This window comes from Artemia sp. Qi Xiang Cuo, chromosome 14, assembly GCF_049724085.1.
Source record: "Artemia sp. Qi Xiang Cuo chromosome 14, ASM4972408v1, whole genome shotgun sequence".
Classification (NCBI taxonomy): Eukaryota; Metazoa; Arthropoda; class Branchiopoda; order Anostraca; family Artemiidae; genus Artemia; species Artemia sp. Qi Xiang Cuo.
Window position 1 is genome coordinate 35,084,599 of NC_142807.1, and position 20,041 is coordinate 35,104,639.

The 20,041-nt window shown below is 35.6% G+C and overlaps 1 protein-coding gene and 1 long non-coding RNA gene across 2 annotated transcripts in view; one reads left to right on the forward strand and one right to left on the reverse strand.

Moving 5' to 3' along the window:
• Positions 1–20,041, reverse strand: part of LOC148944405 (uncharacterized) — a 143,656-nt gene that overhangs the window by 81,179 nt on the left and 42,436 nt on the right. Inside the window, exons 5-6 of the mRNA XM_089100433.1 lie at positions 12,641–12,784; positions 2,596–2,811 (exon numbers count right to left, since the gene is read on the reverse strand). Coding sequence (XP_088956559.1) covers positions 2,596–2,811; positions 12,641–12,784 — 360 coding nt within the window. The remainder of the gene's footprint in view (positions 1–2,595; positions 2,812–12,640; positions 12,785–20,041) is intronic.
• LOC148944406 (uncharacterized) overlaps positions 19,183–20,041 on the forward strand; it is a 45,531-nt gene continuing 44,672 nt past the window's right edge. Inside the window, exon 1 of the long non-coding RNA XR_016142868.1 lies at positions 19,183–19,229. This is a non-coding gene — a long non-coding RNA (uncharacterized LOC148944406). The remainder of the gene's footprint in view (positions 19,230–20,041) is intronic.

Sequence of the window (20,041 nt, forward strand, 5' to 3'; positions counted from 1 at the left end):
GGTATTAACATGAAAAATTCAGGGTATTCAGAAATTAATCAACAGACTCTTATGTGCATAATCGTCAGAAGGTATGATCTGCAACATTCCACAAACGGCTAAGGCTATTAATTTGAAACCTTCAGGGCATGTTAAGATAAATCAAAATACACTATGTACTACCAGGTTGCCGAAAAAGATTATATGCAACATACCAGGAACGACAGTTTCAAAGGCCAACATACAGGAAAGGGCCATAGAACTAAATCAAAGGACACTACGTGCATCCATGTTGTCAAAATTATATTTGCAATACCTCAGGAAGTTTTTAAGTGTATTAACTTAAGACTTTCAGGAAATAATAAGAGGAGTGTTGAACATAATTTAAAAACACTATTTTTATCAGGATCGTCAAAAGGGTGCATTTGCAATATCTCAGGATTAAGTTGAAAGCTCCAGGGAATTTTGAGGACGATTTTGAAATGAATAAAAAGACACTTTAGGCATCAAGGTTGCCTCAGGGGTACATCTGCAATGTATGGGCAGCTTCTAAGGGTGTCAAGTTGAATATTGAACAAAATCAAAAGACAATATGTGCATCAAGATCGTTAAAAGGATGCACGTACCATACTTTCTGGAACGATTAAGGGTATTAAGTTGAAACTTTCAGGGAATGTCTGGAGCGACTTAGGTGTAAATCAAAAGTTGGCACGTGCATTAAGACGGTAAAAAGGACGCATCTAAATTACCTCAGGAACGGTTGAGGCTGTTAACTTAAACTTTCAGAGGAGGATATGGGAAGTTGAACTAAATCTAAGACACAATATGCATCCAAGTGGTTAGGGTGCATGTGCAGTATATCAGAAAGGACTGAGAGTATTTAGTTGAACTTTTATTGGGATTGTGAGTAGAACGTCAAAGTAAATCAAAAGACGCTATGCGCATTCATATTATAATTTTGGAACTTTCAGGGTATGTTGATGGGGACACTGAACTAAACTAAAAGATATTGTGTGCATGCATGGCATTAAAACAGTGTGTCTGCGTTATCACAAAAAAGATAGGGGTATTAAATTGAAACTTTCAAAACATGTTGAGACAAATCAAAACACACTATGCTGTTCCAGGTTGTCAAACAGGTGCATATAAAACATTTTAGGGACAACTTGGGATATTAAGTTGAATCTATGAGAGGGATGATGAACTAACTTCAAAGTAACTGTTTGCATCTACGTTGTCAAAATGGTCTATCTGCAATATCTCAGAAATGGCTAAGGCAAAGGTATTAAGTAGAAACTTCTAGGAAATGCTGAACGAGATTTTTAACCGAATCAAAAGACGATACATGCATCCAGATTGTCAAAAGGGTGTATCTGTATTATCTCAGATACGGCCAAGGGTCTAAATTAATGGCTTAATGGATTCCACTGAAATTTTGATGGAATATTGGACAGGAAGATCAAGTGGATTTTAAATTTTGATTTAAAGGGACCAAGAGGAGAATTCAAGGACAAAATTTTTTTATTTAAACATTTATAAGATAATCTGATTGAAATTTGAAGTCGTAAAATAAGCTCAACTAAAGTTTCAGTACCAAGGAAACTTCGGCTGGAAACAATGATTTTTGATGTCCTATCTGTAGTTTTTTTTTTTAAACAACCAATCAGAACTATCTTTATTAAATGAGCACAAAATGTATTTACTCAAGCAAACAAGCATATAACACAAAATTTGACGGAATAAGATTCTTACGATGAAATTTTCAATTAATATAAGTCTTTACTCAAGGTTGTAACATGGTGGGGGTCAGATTATCCTTAGCAATCTAGAAGACCAAAAATTATGTAGATTTTCAATCCATTTATTTGAATAATATTCCTCCTATCCATCCATCTAAAGTACTATAGCATAGATATTATAAAAATATTTTGCAAATGTTTTCCACACTATAGATGGAAAGCCAAAATTGTGATTCTTAAGGAGAAAAATCCAAAAATCTATTCAAATTTACTTTTATGAAATAATAAAATCAACAATGTCAGTTAAAACGAACACAAATTGATTTTCAATAAAGTAAACAAAAAATGTTCTTCAAAATAAAGCCAAAAGCTATATTGAACCAAAAACCAACAGAAATAAATTCAAGTAATAGATCAAGCCTAAAACAAAGATAAATAACTATCAACAAATAAATGAAACTTGAAACGGACACAGATTACAATGAATAATCAATTAAAACGATATTTTAATATTTTTCTTTTATAATTTTGACACGTCAAAAATAGCTAATACTTTAAGACATGAACAGCTTTTAGTAAAGTGCGACCGACACTCTCATCTTTAGAAGGCTAATGGGAAATCAGCCCTGCTACTGTTTGAAATAGTTTCTGTTCGTTTAGAGTATAACTGGGCTCTCTAAGGTAGTCTCTGATCGTTTTTGATTTCATTTAATTGATGATAGGGATTTGTTGTTTTTTTTAAATTCAGTTATGATAGGAATTTATTTCTGCTCTTCTTTAGTTTAATATACCTTTGGATTAATATTTGACCGAATTGTTTGGGCCATGTTTGTTAATTATAATCTACAAAAAAAATCATCATACTTTAATTTCCTACCTTGACAATACTTTGGAGCATCCTATGATCATTAATATTTTCACAAATGATGTCAAAATCCTCCTCCAAATTTTGGATTTGTCTTTTCAGTTGTTGTGTAACATTATTTTTCAATCTCAGCTCATTCAAACTCTGTTGGTATTTTCTTTCAGCAATTTTGATTTTTTCAAGGTCCACTCTTTTTTCTTTCATGTAATTCAAACATATCATCTTCATCTAAACAATTGTGAGAAACATTAGTAGTTGACAATAGATCTCCTATTTAGACCACCTCAATTGAGAGGTTTAGTCTAACTAAAACTGTATCGTTTCACAACCGCATACTATCTGGTAGCTGAAAAAGCTGGCAATATTGAGTTGAAACTAAGGAAATTTATTGGGGTATAAATTTAGGGCTTGGGCCTCTATCCATCTTCAGAATACAATTTTGTAAAAAAATAATTGGGAAAAAAGGAAAATTTTCCCAGAAAACAGCAAAACAAAAAGTATTTCCAAATGCCTCAGCCGTGCCCAAGGGCGATTATTGGCTCTTTCTTCCGAAACCTTTCAAAAAAAAAGTTTCTCTGGTAAGGCCTTCAACACTACAGACAAAATAATTTAAACTGAGCTTAAAACACACAAAAATCTTCATTTTATTTTTCCTTATCTATTCTTTAATTTTATTTCCTTTTCTTAATCAAACAGTTCGTGGTAACGAACTGTAGGTAAGGAGCGACCCGGCTCAATAGTAACCGAAACTCTAAAAAACGGAATTTTCATAACAATAGATATGAAAAGAATCGGCTTATTATGCTGATTTCAAATATAGAAATTTCATTAAGTTCAGTCTTACCTATTGAAGGCTAAAAGCCTGAGAAAATTTACCTGATTTTGAAAGAAAGGGAGAAAAAAACCCTAAAAGTCATAAAATCCTAGTAAAAACACACCATTAGATTCAGCGTATCAGAAAACTCAACTGTAGAGGTTTCAAGCTCCTATCCGCAAGAATGTGGAATTTTGTATTTTGCCAGAAGAAAGATGACGGATGAGCGTTTTTTGTTGTTTTTTTTTGTTTTTTTTTTCCACGGGTGATCGTATTGAACCAGTGGTCCTAGAATATAGTTAAAGGGCTCAGTCGAAAAGGAATGAAAAGTTTCAGTGCCCTATTTAAGTGACCAAAAAGGTTGCAGAGCAGCTAGCCCCCCTCCCCACCCCCTTTTTCCCAAAAATCGTCCGATCGAAATTTGAGATAGCCCTTTTGTTCCTTACAGTTGAAAAGCCCAATAGCTATGTCTTTGGATAACACCCCCCCCCCCTACAATCCTAGAGGAAAGGTCTTTAAGTTATAAAATTCGCCTGTTGTTTACGCCTGGTATTTGTTACTGGGAAGTATGTATACATTTTTGGGTGTGGGGGGGGGGACGAATTTTATACTGTGGGTTTTCTATGACGGAATTTTCCATTGGGAAGGAAGTTTCAAGGGGGTGAACTGATCAAGGAAAATCATACATAGGGGGAATTTGCCAGAACATTCTATACAGAATTCTTTTCAAATGCCTTGCTTTCTCTATTCCGTCTCAATTCTATGCGTGGAGTAGCTAAGGGTAATTGTCCGGGGTAAACTTCACCGGGATTGAATTGTATAGAGGATATTTACCTGAAGAGGAGGATTTCTCCGTTGAGGTGGGGCCACATTTTCTGGCATTATTTAAAAACCGATCAGAAATTAAACAAAAACAAAAACAAGTTCTTTCAACTGAAAGTAAGGACCAACTTTAAAACTTAAAACGACAGAAATTATGACGTATATAAAGGGGATTTCCCCCTCTTCAACACCTCACTCTTTACGCTAGTTTTAATTTTGTCCCAAATCTTTAAAAACGATTTCTGAAACACAACGGTCGTTTAATTAAAACAATAAGAAGCTTCTTTAAAAGTATTAAGAAACCTTAGCGTAAAGAGCGAGGTGTTGAGGTGGGGGCAAGCCCATATAAAGTGTTGTACCTCTGACCGGCATGTACCTTTGACCACCTTGTTTTGTGCTGCCATCTTACATATTTTTTGGCAGTTAAATATGCCGTTACATACATTCGCTCCTACGAGCGCTGCTATACATACTATTAAGATCAACACATGCTTGCAGATTTTTTTTTTTTTTTATTTTATCCGTTTCCATCTCTAAAAGTAAGTATTTTCATGTACTGATTTCTATATTATACTCTTTTTATATTAATAATGATTTACTTTTCACTGTTTTATATTGCAGTTATATCTTTGCAGTAAATAAAAAGCATAGTATTTCAATCTTAAATTCGTAAACCTATAACTGTATTATTTGAAAAAAACTACGTTTTCTAAAGAGTTAAAGAGGCTGAGTTACAAGGTCGAACCTTAAAACGTACAGGGATTAGGAGGCACAGTTGGGGGGCTCCCCCCCCCAAACCCCCCGCTTTCGCAGCCTTTACATAACAAAAAAGTGTTTTACACTGAAAGTAAGGAGCGACGTCAAATCTTAAAACGAATAGAAATTATTCCGTATATGAAAGGGGCTGTGCCCTCCTCAACGCCTCACTCTTTACGCTAAAGTTTTTTATTGTTTAAAAGGAATAATTGTGAGAAAGTCAAACTTTAGCGTAAAGAGCGAGGCGTTGAGGAGGGCACAGCCCCTTTCATATACGTAATAATTTCAGTTCGTTTTAAGTTTTAATGTCGCTAATTACTTTCATTTTAAAACACTTTTTTTTTTATTTTAAGGCTGCGAATGCGGAGGTTTTTGTGAGCGGTTGCCCTCCAACGATGCCGCTAAATACCGGTGCATGCTAAGGTTCGACCGTGTAACTCAGCCTGTTTAACTCTTTAGAAAACGTAGTTTTTTTAAAAAAATTTATGCACGTTTTTTTACAGTTTATTACTTATTATTGCTTGACTAACTGTTAGCTGATTTGATAGCTTGCGGGCTTGCGGGCTCTTATAGGAAAACGAGCCCGCGTTTTTGCGGGCTCTTATAGGAAAACGATAAGAGCCCGCTTATAGCGGGTTCTTATAGGAAAACGAGGTTTTTCGTAAATGTAAATTGGGGGGATAATTTTCTCGGTCTGAAAATATCAAAAGGCCCTAACAGGTCGAATTCTGCTTCGAATGAGTCCTCATTCACCCGGATCAGTTGCCAACTGTGGCCTGTAGGCGTGGCTAAAAAAAAAAAATTTTTGAACTTTAAGTGGCTATATTTGGTTTTTGGAAAACAGGGAAGGAGTGATCGGATTGAGCTGAAATTTCGAGAAAAAGCTCCCGGAACCTAGGAAAGCTTAACCTATAAATTTCAACCCAATCGGACAACGTTAAAGGGGGGCTGTGGTCGGAGGGTCAAAACTTCCGGCCCACTTTTACCCATGAAGATAAGGTCGGAGGGGGGTGAAATTTTGCACGTTTCTTAGTTTGAACTTGGGCTGCAAAATGTGATTACCGCTGTCTCTCTGCGACCGCTAGGACCAGAAATCGCTTAACATTGTGGTGGGTCGCCTCTTTATAGAGGCACAAGTGTGCCTCCTTGATAAATTAATTTAATAAATAATGGTTGTGTGTTGTACCTTTGACCGCAAAAATAGTGTACCTTTGACCGGTCAATGGTACAACATGATATTATATGACGGAAAATAAGTATGAGTAAGTAAAAAAAAACGTGACTCATTTAGAATCATTTAGACGATTATTATTTAGAATACCTCCTCCCCCTTTCTCCTTATATTTTTTCTAAGCAACCTAGATGACCTTGAAACAAATCGGCAAGGATATTTAACTCAGACCCAAGAAATCACTCAGAAAAAACATCTCGAAGGTGTTTTTGCGCCATAAATGTTGCTGGTGTCAGCATTCCATCAATGTTAATATTTCCCAGGGTCAATTTTAAAGATTTTATGTTGATAGGCGGACCATCAGGCACTATTGGAGCAGCAAATCAGTCAGGGTGGTCCAATAAAAACTTATTTATTGAGTTTCTGGAACACTTCATTAAGCACGTTAAGCCAGCTGCTACACCAGTAATTCTTCTGATGGACAAACACAAGAGGCATGTGACAATACCAGCGATCACTTTGGCAAAATCTTCTAAGATACATTTATTAAATTTCATCCCCAAACCAGTCACAAAATACAGCCACTAGAAATGTCTGTTTTTCGACTTTTCAACACTTTTTATAACGCTGTAGTAAATGATTGGATGTTGACACCAGGTAATTCTGCCAAGCCTATCACAATATATGATGTAAATGGGTTTAACATTGTAAATGTTAAAGCCGACTAACGTTATAAACTGCTTTAAGGTAGCTGTATTAGTGCCAATCAATGAAAATATTTTAACGGAAGATGAATTTTCATCTTCAACTGTAACAGACAGACCACTTGTCACTAACAATTGGAATTTAGAATGGAGAGGAAACCTTAGAAGCCACTGATTTTTAATCCAAAAATGCTACTGAAGTCACTTCACCACGGATGATTAGACCTCATCCAAAGGCAGGACCTAGGAAAGATGTCACCAAAGGGAGGCAGAGAGGTAAGTCAAGAATATTGACTGACTCTCCGGGAAAGGCAAAAATTGAGAAACAGAAATAGCAAAAAGTGAGTCAGGTAGGCCAAGAGAAAAAAAAACCAGTAAAATAGTTATTTTATGTTCACTCAACATGTGATTTTGACACAGATATTGATTTAGCGATGGATGATGATGAAGATTATGACACAGATTTTGCTTGTTTGGCCGATTTGGAAGATCAAGAAAATTTTGAAAGAAATAAAATTTCTAAAGGTGATTTTTTGTTGTTGTAAAGTTGGCTAGCAAAAGGAATAGCAAGTTGGCTAGCAAGTTAGCTAGCATATTTGAAAATTAAATATCTAAAGAAACTAAGTGATACCAACTCGTTTTGATCTGAAAGGACTGATCAAAAGGAGTTTCACACTGATCAATTAGGTATTTTATTGAAACTTCAAGTTCCAGTGAAAACCTGTGGGACTGCTCGTCAAATGGAACATCTACGATTTGAAATTGATTTGTCAATATTTAATTTAGAATAGTTGATATTTACCACAGTATAAAGATATAGCAGTAAGTTTACCGCAGATAATTTCTGGCTCTTCATTCTCGGTGCGAACAAACAGCTCCTCCCGCTTCTTCTTGCAGTAACGTGCATAAACAACTCCTCTCATTTGATCTGCGATCAGCGGTCCAATTACCCTGGAACACGTATTTTGGCAGAAACTTTCTCAAAATGCCTTTGAAACCAACTTGAGACTTCGAAACCTACTTTTAATTCCTAAAAACATCTAATAATAACATTGCGCTACTAATTACCGATTTTCATATATGTATTGCAGTAAATTAGTTTAAAATTAGCTTCTTCAAAATTTAGTGTTCCAACGTTGAAGCCAAGTTTCGCGTTCAAGAGAAATCTGACTTGTCTACCCGTAAAAAGATCTAATGTCGCTTATGTTTCCACGTTCTCTGGAGCACTCGCACCTCGGTCCGGGTTTTTATAATGGGGGAGATAGAGAAAGATCATATTGCCTATAATTTATATGCTGTGATATTTACTAAGGAACAAGTAGAAAATGTGTTCCTGTTTGTTTTATTACTTATTCATGAAAGTAGTCAAAGGTAGAACATAGAGTGGTCAGAGTTATATGACCTATGTTGTACCTCTGGCCAGTTGACGTATTTTTTTGTGACTTTAATTTACTCTAAAAAAAATTATTGCAACATAGGTTCCAGAGATTAAATCTGTGCTTTAAGAACTAAAGTTTGTCATGAATCTAATAAATCGTTCCATATTGAAAAACAATTGTCATTAAAACAACTTTTTCAAAAAATGGTCAAAGATACAACACTCCCCTACCCAATAATTTCTGTTCGTTTTAACTTTTAATGTTTCTCCTTGTTTTCAGTTGAAAAAACTTGTTGTTTGTTATTTAATTAGATTAATAGACGCAAACTTACTTTACAGCTGTTGACTTTCCAGTGCAGATTTGATAGGCTTGAATTTTATAATAATTAGTGTTTTTCCTGACTTTTTTTGTTTCTTTTCAACTTAGCTTTGGCAACTTTTCTCGATCTCCTTTCTACTTAGCTGTTCATACTTTCTTGATGTCCTATAGCCTCCTTTAGTCCCTTCTCAATTTCTTAGTACCTTATGACCATTTTTACTCCATTTGGACTATCGTTACTGTCATCCTGCTTCATTTATACTTTTTCTGATGTCTTTCAATGCATGTATTGACTCGGGAATCTTGACTTCCCTCAGAATGATTGCCCTTTCGGAAATTTTTACTTCCATCCAATTTCCCTTTGCGATTCCAATTTTCATAGCCCTTATCAGACTCTCTGGGTCTCTTCCACTCACTTTTAGTCCCATCAGACTTTTTTTTTACTTTCTTAAGAATTAAGCGATTCCCTTTTTAATTTTTTATTTTCTTGCGATTTTCATTATACAGTTTCTGCTTAAATCGTTTTTTTCCAACATGTTTGATCTCCTTTAGTATTCTTTCTTACCATCCAAATTCTTTTTACTGTGTTTTGACTTCCTTTACTACCCTACGATTTGGCCTAATTCTTTGTTAGCTTTTATTTATTTCCTTCCAGATTCCTCTTCACCTGTTGCAACCTTCATAGCTCTTTTTCTAATGTAATTGGTATAATCCGGCTCCTTTAGTTCCACCCATCTTCCATTAACGTCTTTTGACTACCTTTTCTTTCATACAACTTGATGAAGTCATTTTCTGACGTTTTTGGTCCCATTGTTCTGTCTCCTCCGAGCTCTTTTATTCCATTTTCACTTTCTTTAATGCTTTCCAAATTGCTCAAGCCCTTTCCAAGTTTTTGATCTCCTAGAACTTCTTTTTGGGTCTTCCACATTCATTGACCTTTTCCCGCTTTTCGGTTTCATTCAGCGACTTTCAGCCTTTTCAATTTTTTTTAGCGTCGTTCGATTGCCTTTACTGTCCTATGACTTGTTCTAGTTATTTTCCAACGTTATTTGGCTCCTTCCACTGCTTTGTTTCATTCAAGCTTCTTTAGATCATTTGACTTTTTTTTACTGCCTTGCGACCTGTTGTAGCTTGTTTCGGACGCTAGGTCTCCTCTGGTACCTTTTAGTCTAATCCAGCTTTTATAATCTTTTTCCATGATTCTTTCTCTCATCAACCTTCCTTTAGTCCCATTTGACTTCCTTTACTACCTTCCTAATTTTTCCATCTATCCAGCTTCTTTTAATGTCTTCAACTTCCTATACCATCTTCCGACTTGATCTATTTCTTTTTGAATTTTTCAGTTTCATGCAACTCCGATTAGACTGTTCCGGCTTTTAAATCCTTCTTCGACGTTTTTGGTCTCCTGCAGTATCTCTTTATCTATTCTTACCTATTTTACTTTCTTCTAACTTTCTTTAATGTTTTCCAACTTGATCTATTCCTTTCTGACCTTTTAAGGTCCATTCAAATTCTCTTAGACTATGTTGACTTTCATTGTCCTTTTCAGACAAGTTTTGGTCTCTTACCACTTCTCTCGGGCTATTATAGTCGGAATAGTGTTTTCAAACATTAATTTTCTCCTCCAGCCTCACATAGTCCCAACTGTCTTCCTTCATAGCCTTCCGACTTGCTCCATACCTTTTCTGACGTTTTTTGTCTCCAAATTCTCTAAAACAGTTTTGACTATCAGTCCTATTCCAACATTGCTGGTCTATTCCAAGTTTCTTTAGTCCAGTCCGACTTTTGTTGCCGTCTTCCAACGTGCTCTAGCCCCTTTCCGACGTTTTTGGTCTCCTCCAACTTCTCTTAGGGATTTCAGACTTTCACTGTTCTTTTTCTTCGTTCTTGGCTCCAGTCTCCTTTCACTCCATCTGACTTCCTTTACCACTGTTTGACTCTGTATACTCCTTACGACTTGGTATGACCATTTCTGGCTTTTTCTTACTTCCTTCTAGTCTCCTATGGCTATTCTGACTTCCATAGCCATTTTACAAAGCTATTCTTCAAATCCCGCCTCCTTTAGTCCCACCCAGCTTTCTTTATCTTCTTTTGATCCCGCTAATTGCCTTAAAACTTGGTCTAGCTATTCTCTGACATTTTGGTCTCTTTCAGCTTCTTGTCTCCTCCAAGATCCTATTGTCTCATCCAACTTTTTTACTGCCTCCCAGGTTGCTCTAGCTTTTTTCCAACGTTTTTGGTCTCTTACAACTTCTCTTAGGCTTTTCTATTTATCATAATCCTTTTCTGCTGTTCTTTTTCTCTTCCAATTTCCTTTAGTTCTATCTGACTTCCTGTACTGCCTTCCAACTTGCTCCAGACCTTTTTCGACGATCTTTGCCACAATCTTCTCTCGAGCTATTCTGAATATGATAGTCCTCTTCCAACTTTTAATCTCTCCTTCAAGCTTACTTAGTCCTATTCAAGTTGATAAAACGAAGAATTACTAGCCAATAGAAGAATTATTAAATGAGTTGAAAGGATCAAAAAATTATGTAATCATTCGTTTTCATTACTCTTGAAAGAAAAAAAAAACTTTTTAAGTACTTTTGCCTAATAAGCACAATCTTTTTCTCCATCCTCTTTCACGATATTCTGACTATGACAATCCTTTTTTGACTTTGCGTCTCTTCTCCGAGCTCCATCAGGCCTATGCAAATTGATAATACGAAGAACTACAAGTTAATTGAACAAGAATTAAATGAGTTTAAAGAATTGTAAAAATTCATCCAAGAATTCGTCTTCATCATTGGTGAATGAAATAAATAAATAAACATTGGTGCTTTTGCCTAAAAAGCACAATTTGGAAAATGTTGTGAAGTGTATGGAGATAAATATAGAATAATGTGAAAAATTTAAAGGAAATAAGAGCTGATTGAATCAAAGGATGGGTATATTATGATTTGGTGTGCCTTTTTCATTAATAGATATTATGTAATAAAATTCAATCTCTTTTTCATTTCTGAAATCATTTTCAAGGTGACAACATATAAACTAATCGGATTATTTTTTCACATCGTCCATGATCTGAGCTAATTACTGGTTTGAATTAAATATATTGCTGCGAAGAAACTTTTAATTACAGAAATAAGTTTTGCAAATTGGGACTGAAGTTTTTGATATTTGGAGGATTATTTTATTGTGAAATTTGCAATTTGCAGGTCCTGTTTGTTAACGTGCACTGTTCAGTAATACGCAGGAAAGTCTTTTGGGCCGACATCGCAAAGGTTGGACTGGAATCCACTTGGATGTATTAGTGACACTCGGCCCTCTATCAAAGATAAGTCTTTTTTTTATCAACTTCTAATAATAAGATACTGTTAATTATGCAGCGTTTCAAGCAGTTTGATGCTGCGCTGGCTAAATTTAAGAACCACCTCCTATGGCCCGTGACAGTTATGCAAATAGTTAAAGCAAGTGATAAATTAGACTCTAACTCAATTTCTTCAAGTATTGCCCCGATTTACGAGCCGCTAGTTGGAACTGAAGCCCAGCTAGAGAAGACAAAAAGTGATCTGCTGGAAAATATAACAAAGAAAATGACTGAAAATTTCAATGACGCAAGGTCACTGAAAGAGGCTACTGAACTGATAGTCAGTAAGGTTTATAATTCAGTCACGCTCAAGTTTAATCCAATGTTTGCAAAAATTGAGCAGGCTCTAAGTAGTCTGAGAACTCAAATGAAAATTTGGAGGAGAGAATTGGTCGAATAAAAACAAAACTTTGTGATTATGGTCAAGAGTCCTTGCTTGATAGTCTTGAATTTCATGGGGCCAAGCAGATACCTGGTGTAGACACTCGTACGACAATATTTCGCATTATAAATAGTAAAATGTCGGTGACAAACCTCTCTTCTTCTGCTTTGAATTAATTCTTCTGATTTGATTAATTCGCTCGGATAAGCCGACTTCAAAGCATGAAGAAAGTTCTATTAGAGTTGCTCCGATCATTGCTAAATTTTCTAGCAAAGATTTAGCCCGAAAGTGTTAAAAGCAGAAGCTAGACTTGCTTCAACTGGTGTTTTTGAATCAGAATCTCTAACAAAACGACTTACCTTGGTGACCTCTTCATGTAGTTTGTTTAATTCCATTTTTTCTTCTTTAAGAGTTTTCTCAGAGTCATCAATAACTTGCTCAAGTGATAAAATACGCTCCTCTTTGATAGATTCTTGCAAGCGCAGTTCACGAATAATCGAATTCTAGAAGTTTAAAGAACAAATTTATAGGTACAAATAGCACAAGGCTTCAACAAAAAGTGCTCGGTCACAATATTTGATCATATGTTCTTTCGCGCAATATTTGCTAAACGATATTTTACTTTATAATTTAGGCTTGGTGTGGAGTGGGATTTTCAATCATACAAATTGAAAATCTGCGTAATTTTCAATCTTCTTATGGCTGAAACCATCCTGAACCCCAACCTGTATAAAATCTTCACATATACCTTTGTTTTAGTGTACAATTTTATCAAAAGAGCCTGTTCATATTTTTTTTTTGGTAAATGTTAAGATATTCAAATAAATACATTTCTAAGTCATTTATGAAAAACGTTTCTTTTTTATTGTCTTCAATATATCTAAGAATCCATGGATTATTATAACTTTACAATAAATGAAAATATAGAGAGAAAAACGGGTAAAATATTTAATAAAATTAAAAAGCAAGTTTTTTCAACTGAAAGTAAGGAGCAACAGTGAAACTCACAACGAACAGAAATTATTTCGTATACAAAGGTGTTGTCCCCTTCTGTGGGACAAAACCCACATCGTATATGAAGGTGTTGTCACCTTGCTTTTCACGCTAAATTTTTAGCATTTAAAAAAAAAGTTCCTATTCTAATTGAACGACCCTTGTGTGTCAGGAGTCGTTTTTAAAGTATTTGGACAAACAGTTAAAATTTAGCGAAGAGAGCAAGGTATTTAGGAGGGGACAGCCCCTTCATATATGAAATAATTTCTGTTCGTTTTTAGTTTTAATGTTGCTTCTTACTTTCAGTCCAAAAAAACTTGTTTTTTATTATTTAATTTCTTATTGTTTTTAAAATAACGTCGGTAAATATGGCTCATCCTCCATGAAAATTTCTTCCCCTCAAAGGAAACTCCTCCTTAGAAAGCTCCTCCCACGTAAAATAGACCCCTCCCCGTAAAATTTCTTACTGACAATTCCTTCCTCGCTGAAAATTCCCCTCCCCTTAAAAAGTCTTGCAAAACATTCAGCCTGAAAAATTTTCCTAAGCATACTTCCATTTGAAAAAGACTAAGTTCTAATCGTTTTCCCCATAACTCCAGAAATCCCCCCTTCTGTGGAAACTATTTACTGGAAATCCAAACACACAGACAATTTCTCTCGTTCAATTCCCCCGGAAAAACTCCTCATACAAAAGTGAATAGGCAAAGACAAAGTAAGACAAATAAAAAGAATTTCGTATAGGAATTCTGTCAAATCTCCCCAGTGTAAAATATCCACGAGACAGTTCACCCCCGGAAATTTTCCTCCACGCGGAAAATTATCCACATGGAAACCCATCCTAAGCCAAAATCCCCCTCCCCCTCAAAAATGTCTTCATACTTCCCAATAACACATACTATGCATAAGCAATTAGCAAATTTCTTAACTTAAAAATGTATCCCCAGAGGCTGGGGGAGGGGTCATGTTATCTCCAAAGACATAATTTTTCAGATTTTTCAACTATGGTAAACAAAATGACTATCTCAAAACGTTTATCAGTCAAACTGAGCCCGCTTCCAATGTTCTAGGACAATTGGGTCGATAAAATCACTCCTAGTAAAAAAAAAAACACACGCATTCGTCGTCTTTCTTCTGAAAAAATCCACATTTTTGCAGACAGGAGCTTGAAACCTCTGCAGTAGGGTTTTCTAAAACGCTGAATTTGATGGTGTGATTTTCATTAAGATTCCTAAACGTTTAGCCTGTGTTTCCTCCCTTTTTGGAAATCAGGCAAATTTTCTCAGGTTTGTAGCCTTTTATGGGTACCACTAGTTTAATAAATCTTATATATTTAGAATCAGCATAATGAAATGATCCCTATAATATATTTATTGATATCAAAATTTTATTGTTTAGAGATTTGGTTACTATTGAACCGTGTCACTACATAAGTCTCAAGCCAATCTAGAAAAAAATAAATTGCTTTCATCAGGATAAAACCAAATTTTCCTTTCAATTTTCTTTCAATTCCTTTTGAATTTCCTGTGATTCGTCTTTTACTATTTCAACTAGAAAAAAGACGTAGGATTATTCCTGTGCTTTATATACACTATCAAAACTGTATGGAAATGTTTGGAGTTGCAAACGTCAACAATTAATCTTTTGTCTGAGTAATCACCCTCCTTCAGTCCTCAGTTTAATAGCATATTGTTGATTTAAAACTGCATGTTCACGTACAAGATGAAGAGTATTAGTCAAGTAAAAGTTCTTTGACTCTTGTTGGCGTTTCATGGCTGCCTAAGCAAATCATTGACTATGATGCTCCAAGTAAGTGTGTAGTGCTTCTTGTTGTTTTTTTTAAAGATAGACTAGCTTTTGGATCAGTTCAATAAGCGATCTGAAAGAATTATTGAACTTAAACTTGATCGATGAGAGCCAAACCTAATTTTAACAATAAACTCCTTCTCTTTTTCCTTTGCTCTTCCTTTTCTTTTACCTTACTTTTCTTTTTATTTTAACTTACGTTGCCTTTTCTTTTTCCCAACATTTTCTGTCCTTTTTCACCTGGATACATCCCCTCTTTGGTCAATAAGCTGCTGAAAAAAATACTCTGGGATTCTAAAGATCAAGATTTATATTTTGATGGATATAACCTGCAGAGATGGTAAGATGTGACATATATAAATCTCCTGTGACAAATTTACATTTAATCTATACATATCCGCTACAATAAAGCCCTATGCATATTATAAATAAATAAGAGTAACTTTTGTAAGTGATTAATTAAAAAAAACTTTTTCCACAAAATAAGTTTTTCAAAGAAAAGTAAAGAACTCCATTAGACCAACATGAGCAAATATAAAATAAAATAATCTACCAAACAAACAACTACCACAAATCAGCATCGATAAATAAATGAAACCCAAAACGAACAGAAATTACAATAAATAATCGAGTCATAATCAAAACGAGCAGAAATTAACATGAGTAGGGCTCAAGTCCCCTATGTCTTCCCAAGGCCAGAACATAATTTGCACTTTACTGAATAAAAATAAAGCTTTGCGCCAATATCGTTCTTTACTTAGGCAGCGCTATTGCGCTGCTTATGAAAGGGATTAAGTAGGTGATCCCCTTGGATCTATTAGAATTTGTAGCAATCTACATTTAAGCCTATTCATAGATAGATATATAGATAATGCATTTAAAAGCCAAAGGCCAGGTACATGAATATTCAATCAACTAAACAAAAATAATGAACTTCATTTAAATTAATAAAACAAGAAAATAAATTACTACAAACAACTAAAAGTTTCTTCTCCTTATTTTTTAACTACACACTTTTCCTTTATTTCAAAACTTCCTCAAGGTAGCTGCAAACCACCTCTATTACGGGTTTAACCCTCGACTCAAGAATACTAGGGAGAGAAGGGGCGTCCTTTCCAAAAAGAAACTCTCTCTTAGACTTGAAAGCCCCCAGCACCGTGTGAGGAGATGGTTTACATCCTCAACAGCCTGCTTACAAAAGGGGTAAGAGCAATCCGAATCCTTTCAACCCATATTTCTATCAAATACTCTCCAACGGCCACGCAATGGAAGGATATTCGCTCTGACCTGAACCACTGAACTAGAATCTACAACTAGAATAAATTTCAAGACGCTTAGCTAGTTTTATTTCTTTATAGAACCTCTGGTGAAGGCTCTCTGGTGACTCTACAGAAGCGAGCCACAGCTGTACCTCTTAGTGTTCTATAATTTTGGTAACGTGCACCGCTATATCTGTGGGTAGGCCCGGTACACCTAATCCTTCATGACACAGGAGGGATATGCCTACCTCCTTTAATATACGGTGTATATGGAAAGGCCATGTCTTTACCTCCCTAACTTAACTAATTCTAGATATGCTAGCTTTACTATTATATCATTAGGCAGCTCTAGAACCTTCCTCCAGAACCGGAACATCTGCCCTATTATATATGTCCTTAGAAAAAATAGCCTTATGTCCCCTCTTACTACTTGCTTGTGAATTGCCCGATGAACGCCGATTACTCTTTTATAATACTGAAGCTGGATACTCTCCAACTGCTTGGCAGCTTCGTAACCCCACAGCTCCGCCCCATCATGCATTACTAGCAAAACTTTAGTTTTGAAAATCGTTAGTGCTTATCCATTTTTATGCATTTTTGTGGAAATGCTTATGCATTTTTACATCTTTAGCATTTATCAAAGTTTTATTCTGTAGTAGTGCCGATTAGGCAGCCTTTCCTCTCCTTGTCATTTGTCATATGCTCTGTCCAACTTCCATTCTCCATCAGAGTTCCTCCTAGATACTTAAAACTTGATTTTTGTTCAATTTCCTTTCCTTTATAATAAAATTACCGGTCCGTCTGGCATCTCTTATTACCCTTTCCAAGTACTACTTATTCTGTTTTCTTAACATTTAAAGCTATTTTCTTTTCCTCAACGAAATCACTTAGAATATATATTAGCATCCAAGGGACTTAGCTACCAAGACCAAGTTATCCGAAAAAAGCAGCACTGATAAATCATACGTTCCCAACATCACCGTTGGTGCCCACTTCTTTCTAAGATATTCTACTATATCATTAATATATACACAAAATAATCTGGGAGATAAAGTACTACCTTGGTTGACTACTGTTTTAAAATCTAACTCTTCTGACAAACCCTTACCTTATTCTAACTATCCCTTTTGTACCTAAGTACATTTTCCTTACTATCTTAACAAATATTTTCGGTAGGCCTACTTTCAATAATTCTAGACACAGTAAGACTCAACACTATCGAACAATATCAACACTATCGAATGCCCTCTCAAAGTCTAGAAAAGCTACATAAACTCTATGTTTTCCTCTAGCATATTTCTCTATGAAACCTTGTAGTATTAATACTCTGTCTGTCGTTCCATATCCCTCACGAAATCCCCCCGGCTCCTCCACTATCAATTTATATCTTTCAAGCCATCTAGCTAATCTATTATCTAATATCCTCTCTAATATCTTTCTTGCCGTTAAAACTAGCGAAATTGGACGATCATTTTCATAGCTCCCAGGATCCCCTTTTTTTAAAAGAAGCACTATTAGAGATTTCTTCTATACCGAAGGCCACTGATCAAGAGAAAGAATCTGACTGAACAGCACTAACAACACAGGTGGGATCCATAATACAAATCTTTTATATACTTTGGTTGGAATCCCATCAATTCCTGTTGCCGATCCTCCTTCCATTTTTTTAAGACACTCTCTAATCTCCCTTTCCGATATATCCTCTAATAATTCGAAATCATACTCCTTCATTGGTGGGACAACCTCTCCATTTCTAATATCTCTCTATCTAGTTCTTGTAGATCACTGCAGTTACCTTCTCTTTCCCTGAAATATGCTGGCCATGAACTATGCTCTGGTGTTTCATGGCTAGTTAGCCCTCCTGTCTTACCTTCCTCTTTCACCATCCTCCAAAATTCTTTCATTCTACTATCCTTATATGACGAGACCATTGCATGCCTTTCCTTTTCGCTAATCACTCATTTTTTCTTCTTTCAATTAGCCTCTTATATTCTCTTCTCTTATATTCTCATCTAAATTGTAGGAAAAGGTGGTCCTTTTTACTTGGGTCATTTTCTAAATTCACTGTATCTAACATATTCTGTAGTTCCACTTTCATCTGTTGACACTCCTCATCAAACAACCCTACTTCCTTTTTCCTCTTTTTAACAATTTTTCCTTTACATACATTATATACTAAGTCCCCTAAACCTTCTGCTAACTTATCATCCGAGCACTCCGCCTCCTTTAACCTCACTAATTCCATCTGAATACTCTCCTGTGAAAATATTTCCGCTATTCCTAAGTTTTTCTCAGAACCCCATTCCCTAACAAGCTGCTTCCTAATATTCCAGTCACTATTCACTTCCTTTCGACCACTTATTGCCTCTATCGTAGCTAGACTTAGCGGACGATTAGCTTCTAACCTAATCCCCAACGTCAGTGGCAATTGATCTGAACCAGCCCAGTTCAAAACCTCTAAGCTTAGCTGCTCCATCCCAAAACGAACATCTATCAGATCATGCTCCGTGGCACTCCATAAGCTGGGGGTATTAAATCCTCCTCTTCTTTAGCCATCAAACTACTCAGTTCTCGTTCTGCGCCCGTGCATGTATTTAAATCACCAACTAACACAAAATAATCATCTGGGAATTTAACATGGTACTCCGATAATTCACTGTCTAATATAAACCAAATATCTTCTGACCTATAAGAACTATTCCGTGGGGGGATATAAAGGGCTCCTAAAAGTAGATTCACTTCTTTAGTAATCACTAATCTAACCCAAATAATGTTCTCTGATTTGCTTGTGAGCCTATTATATGCTAATCGCCATCTATGTTATATACAGAGTTATTGTAGCTGAGTTTGCATATTTGCCGTTAATGGGATAAAGCTTCTGCACTACTTTGAGGTTATTTCCATACTGATTTCTACATTCTAATTATAGATTTTTAGTTGAGTAGTATTTGAGGGACCTTCTATAATTCTTGATATAGGTATTTCTCTCTGGGTATTCTCACCAGCACCATCTTCTTTTTTCATATAGACTGGCACGCCATCTATTGTGCTATTTTCATATAGCACCATCTTTGTTGCCACCTGTGTATCTGTTTCTTCTGAATAAGTGAAGTCACATAGTGTCGGATCGAAAGAAAAGTACACGATTAGAATTGTTTTGGCAAAAACACTATGCAAGAAACTTAGAGTGAACAACAAGGACAATCTATTGGCTTGAACAACAGAGAAAATCTTTTTGTTTGCATATGAAGCATCTTTTTTCCATTATTTTTCCTCCGCTGGTAGTAGGGCATTAGAACATCATACAGAACTGTTTAAGGGCTCGTTTTAAAGGAAATCACAAAAATTTACATTTTAATACACTTTACAAGATGATGAATGACGTCACACACAAATATCTTTTGAAAAGTTTTTTCTCTGGGGTAGGGTGTCACATCAGAAGCAACGCTATAGCGTTGCCTATAGTAAAGGCCATACGGCTCCAACGTTTTACTATTATCTTTTTCCCAGAGGCACTTAATATGGAAGGGGCGGTCCTATAAACTTTGGAGAGAGCTTATTCGATTGAAAATTGGAAGTTCTAGTGCTCATTTTAAGAGTCAAAACTGATCGGAGGGCAACTAGCCCCAACGCCTTTTTCCCCAGATACATCCGATGAAAAATTTTTGATAGCCATTTTGTTAAAAATAGTTCAAAGATCAGATA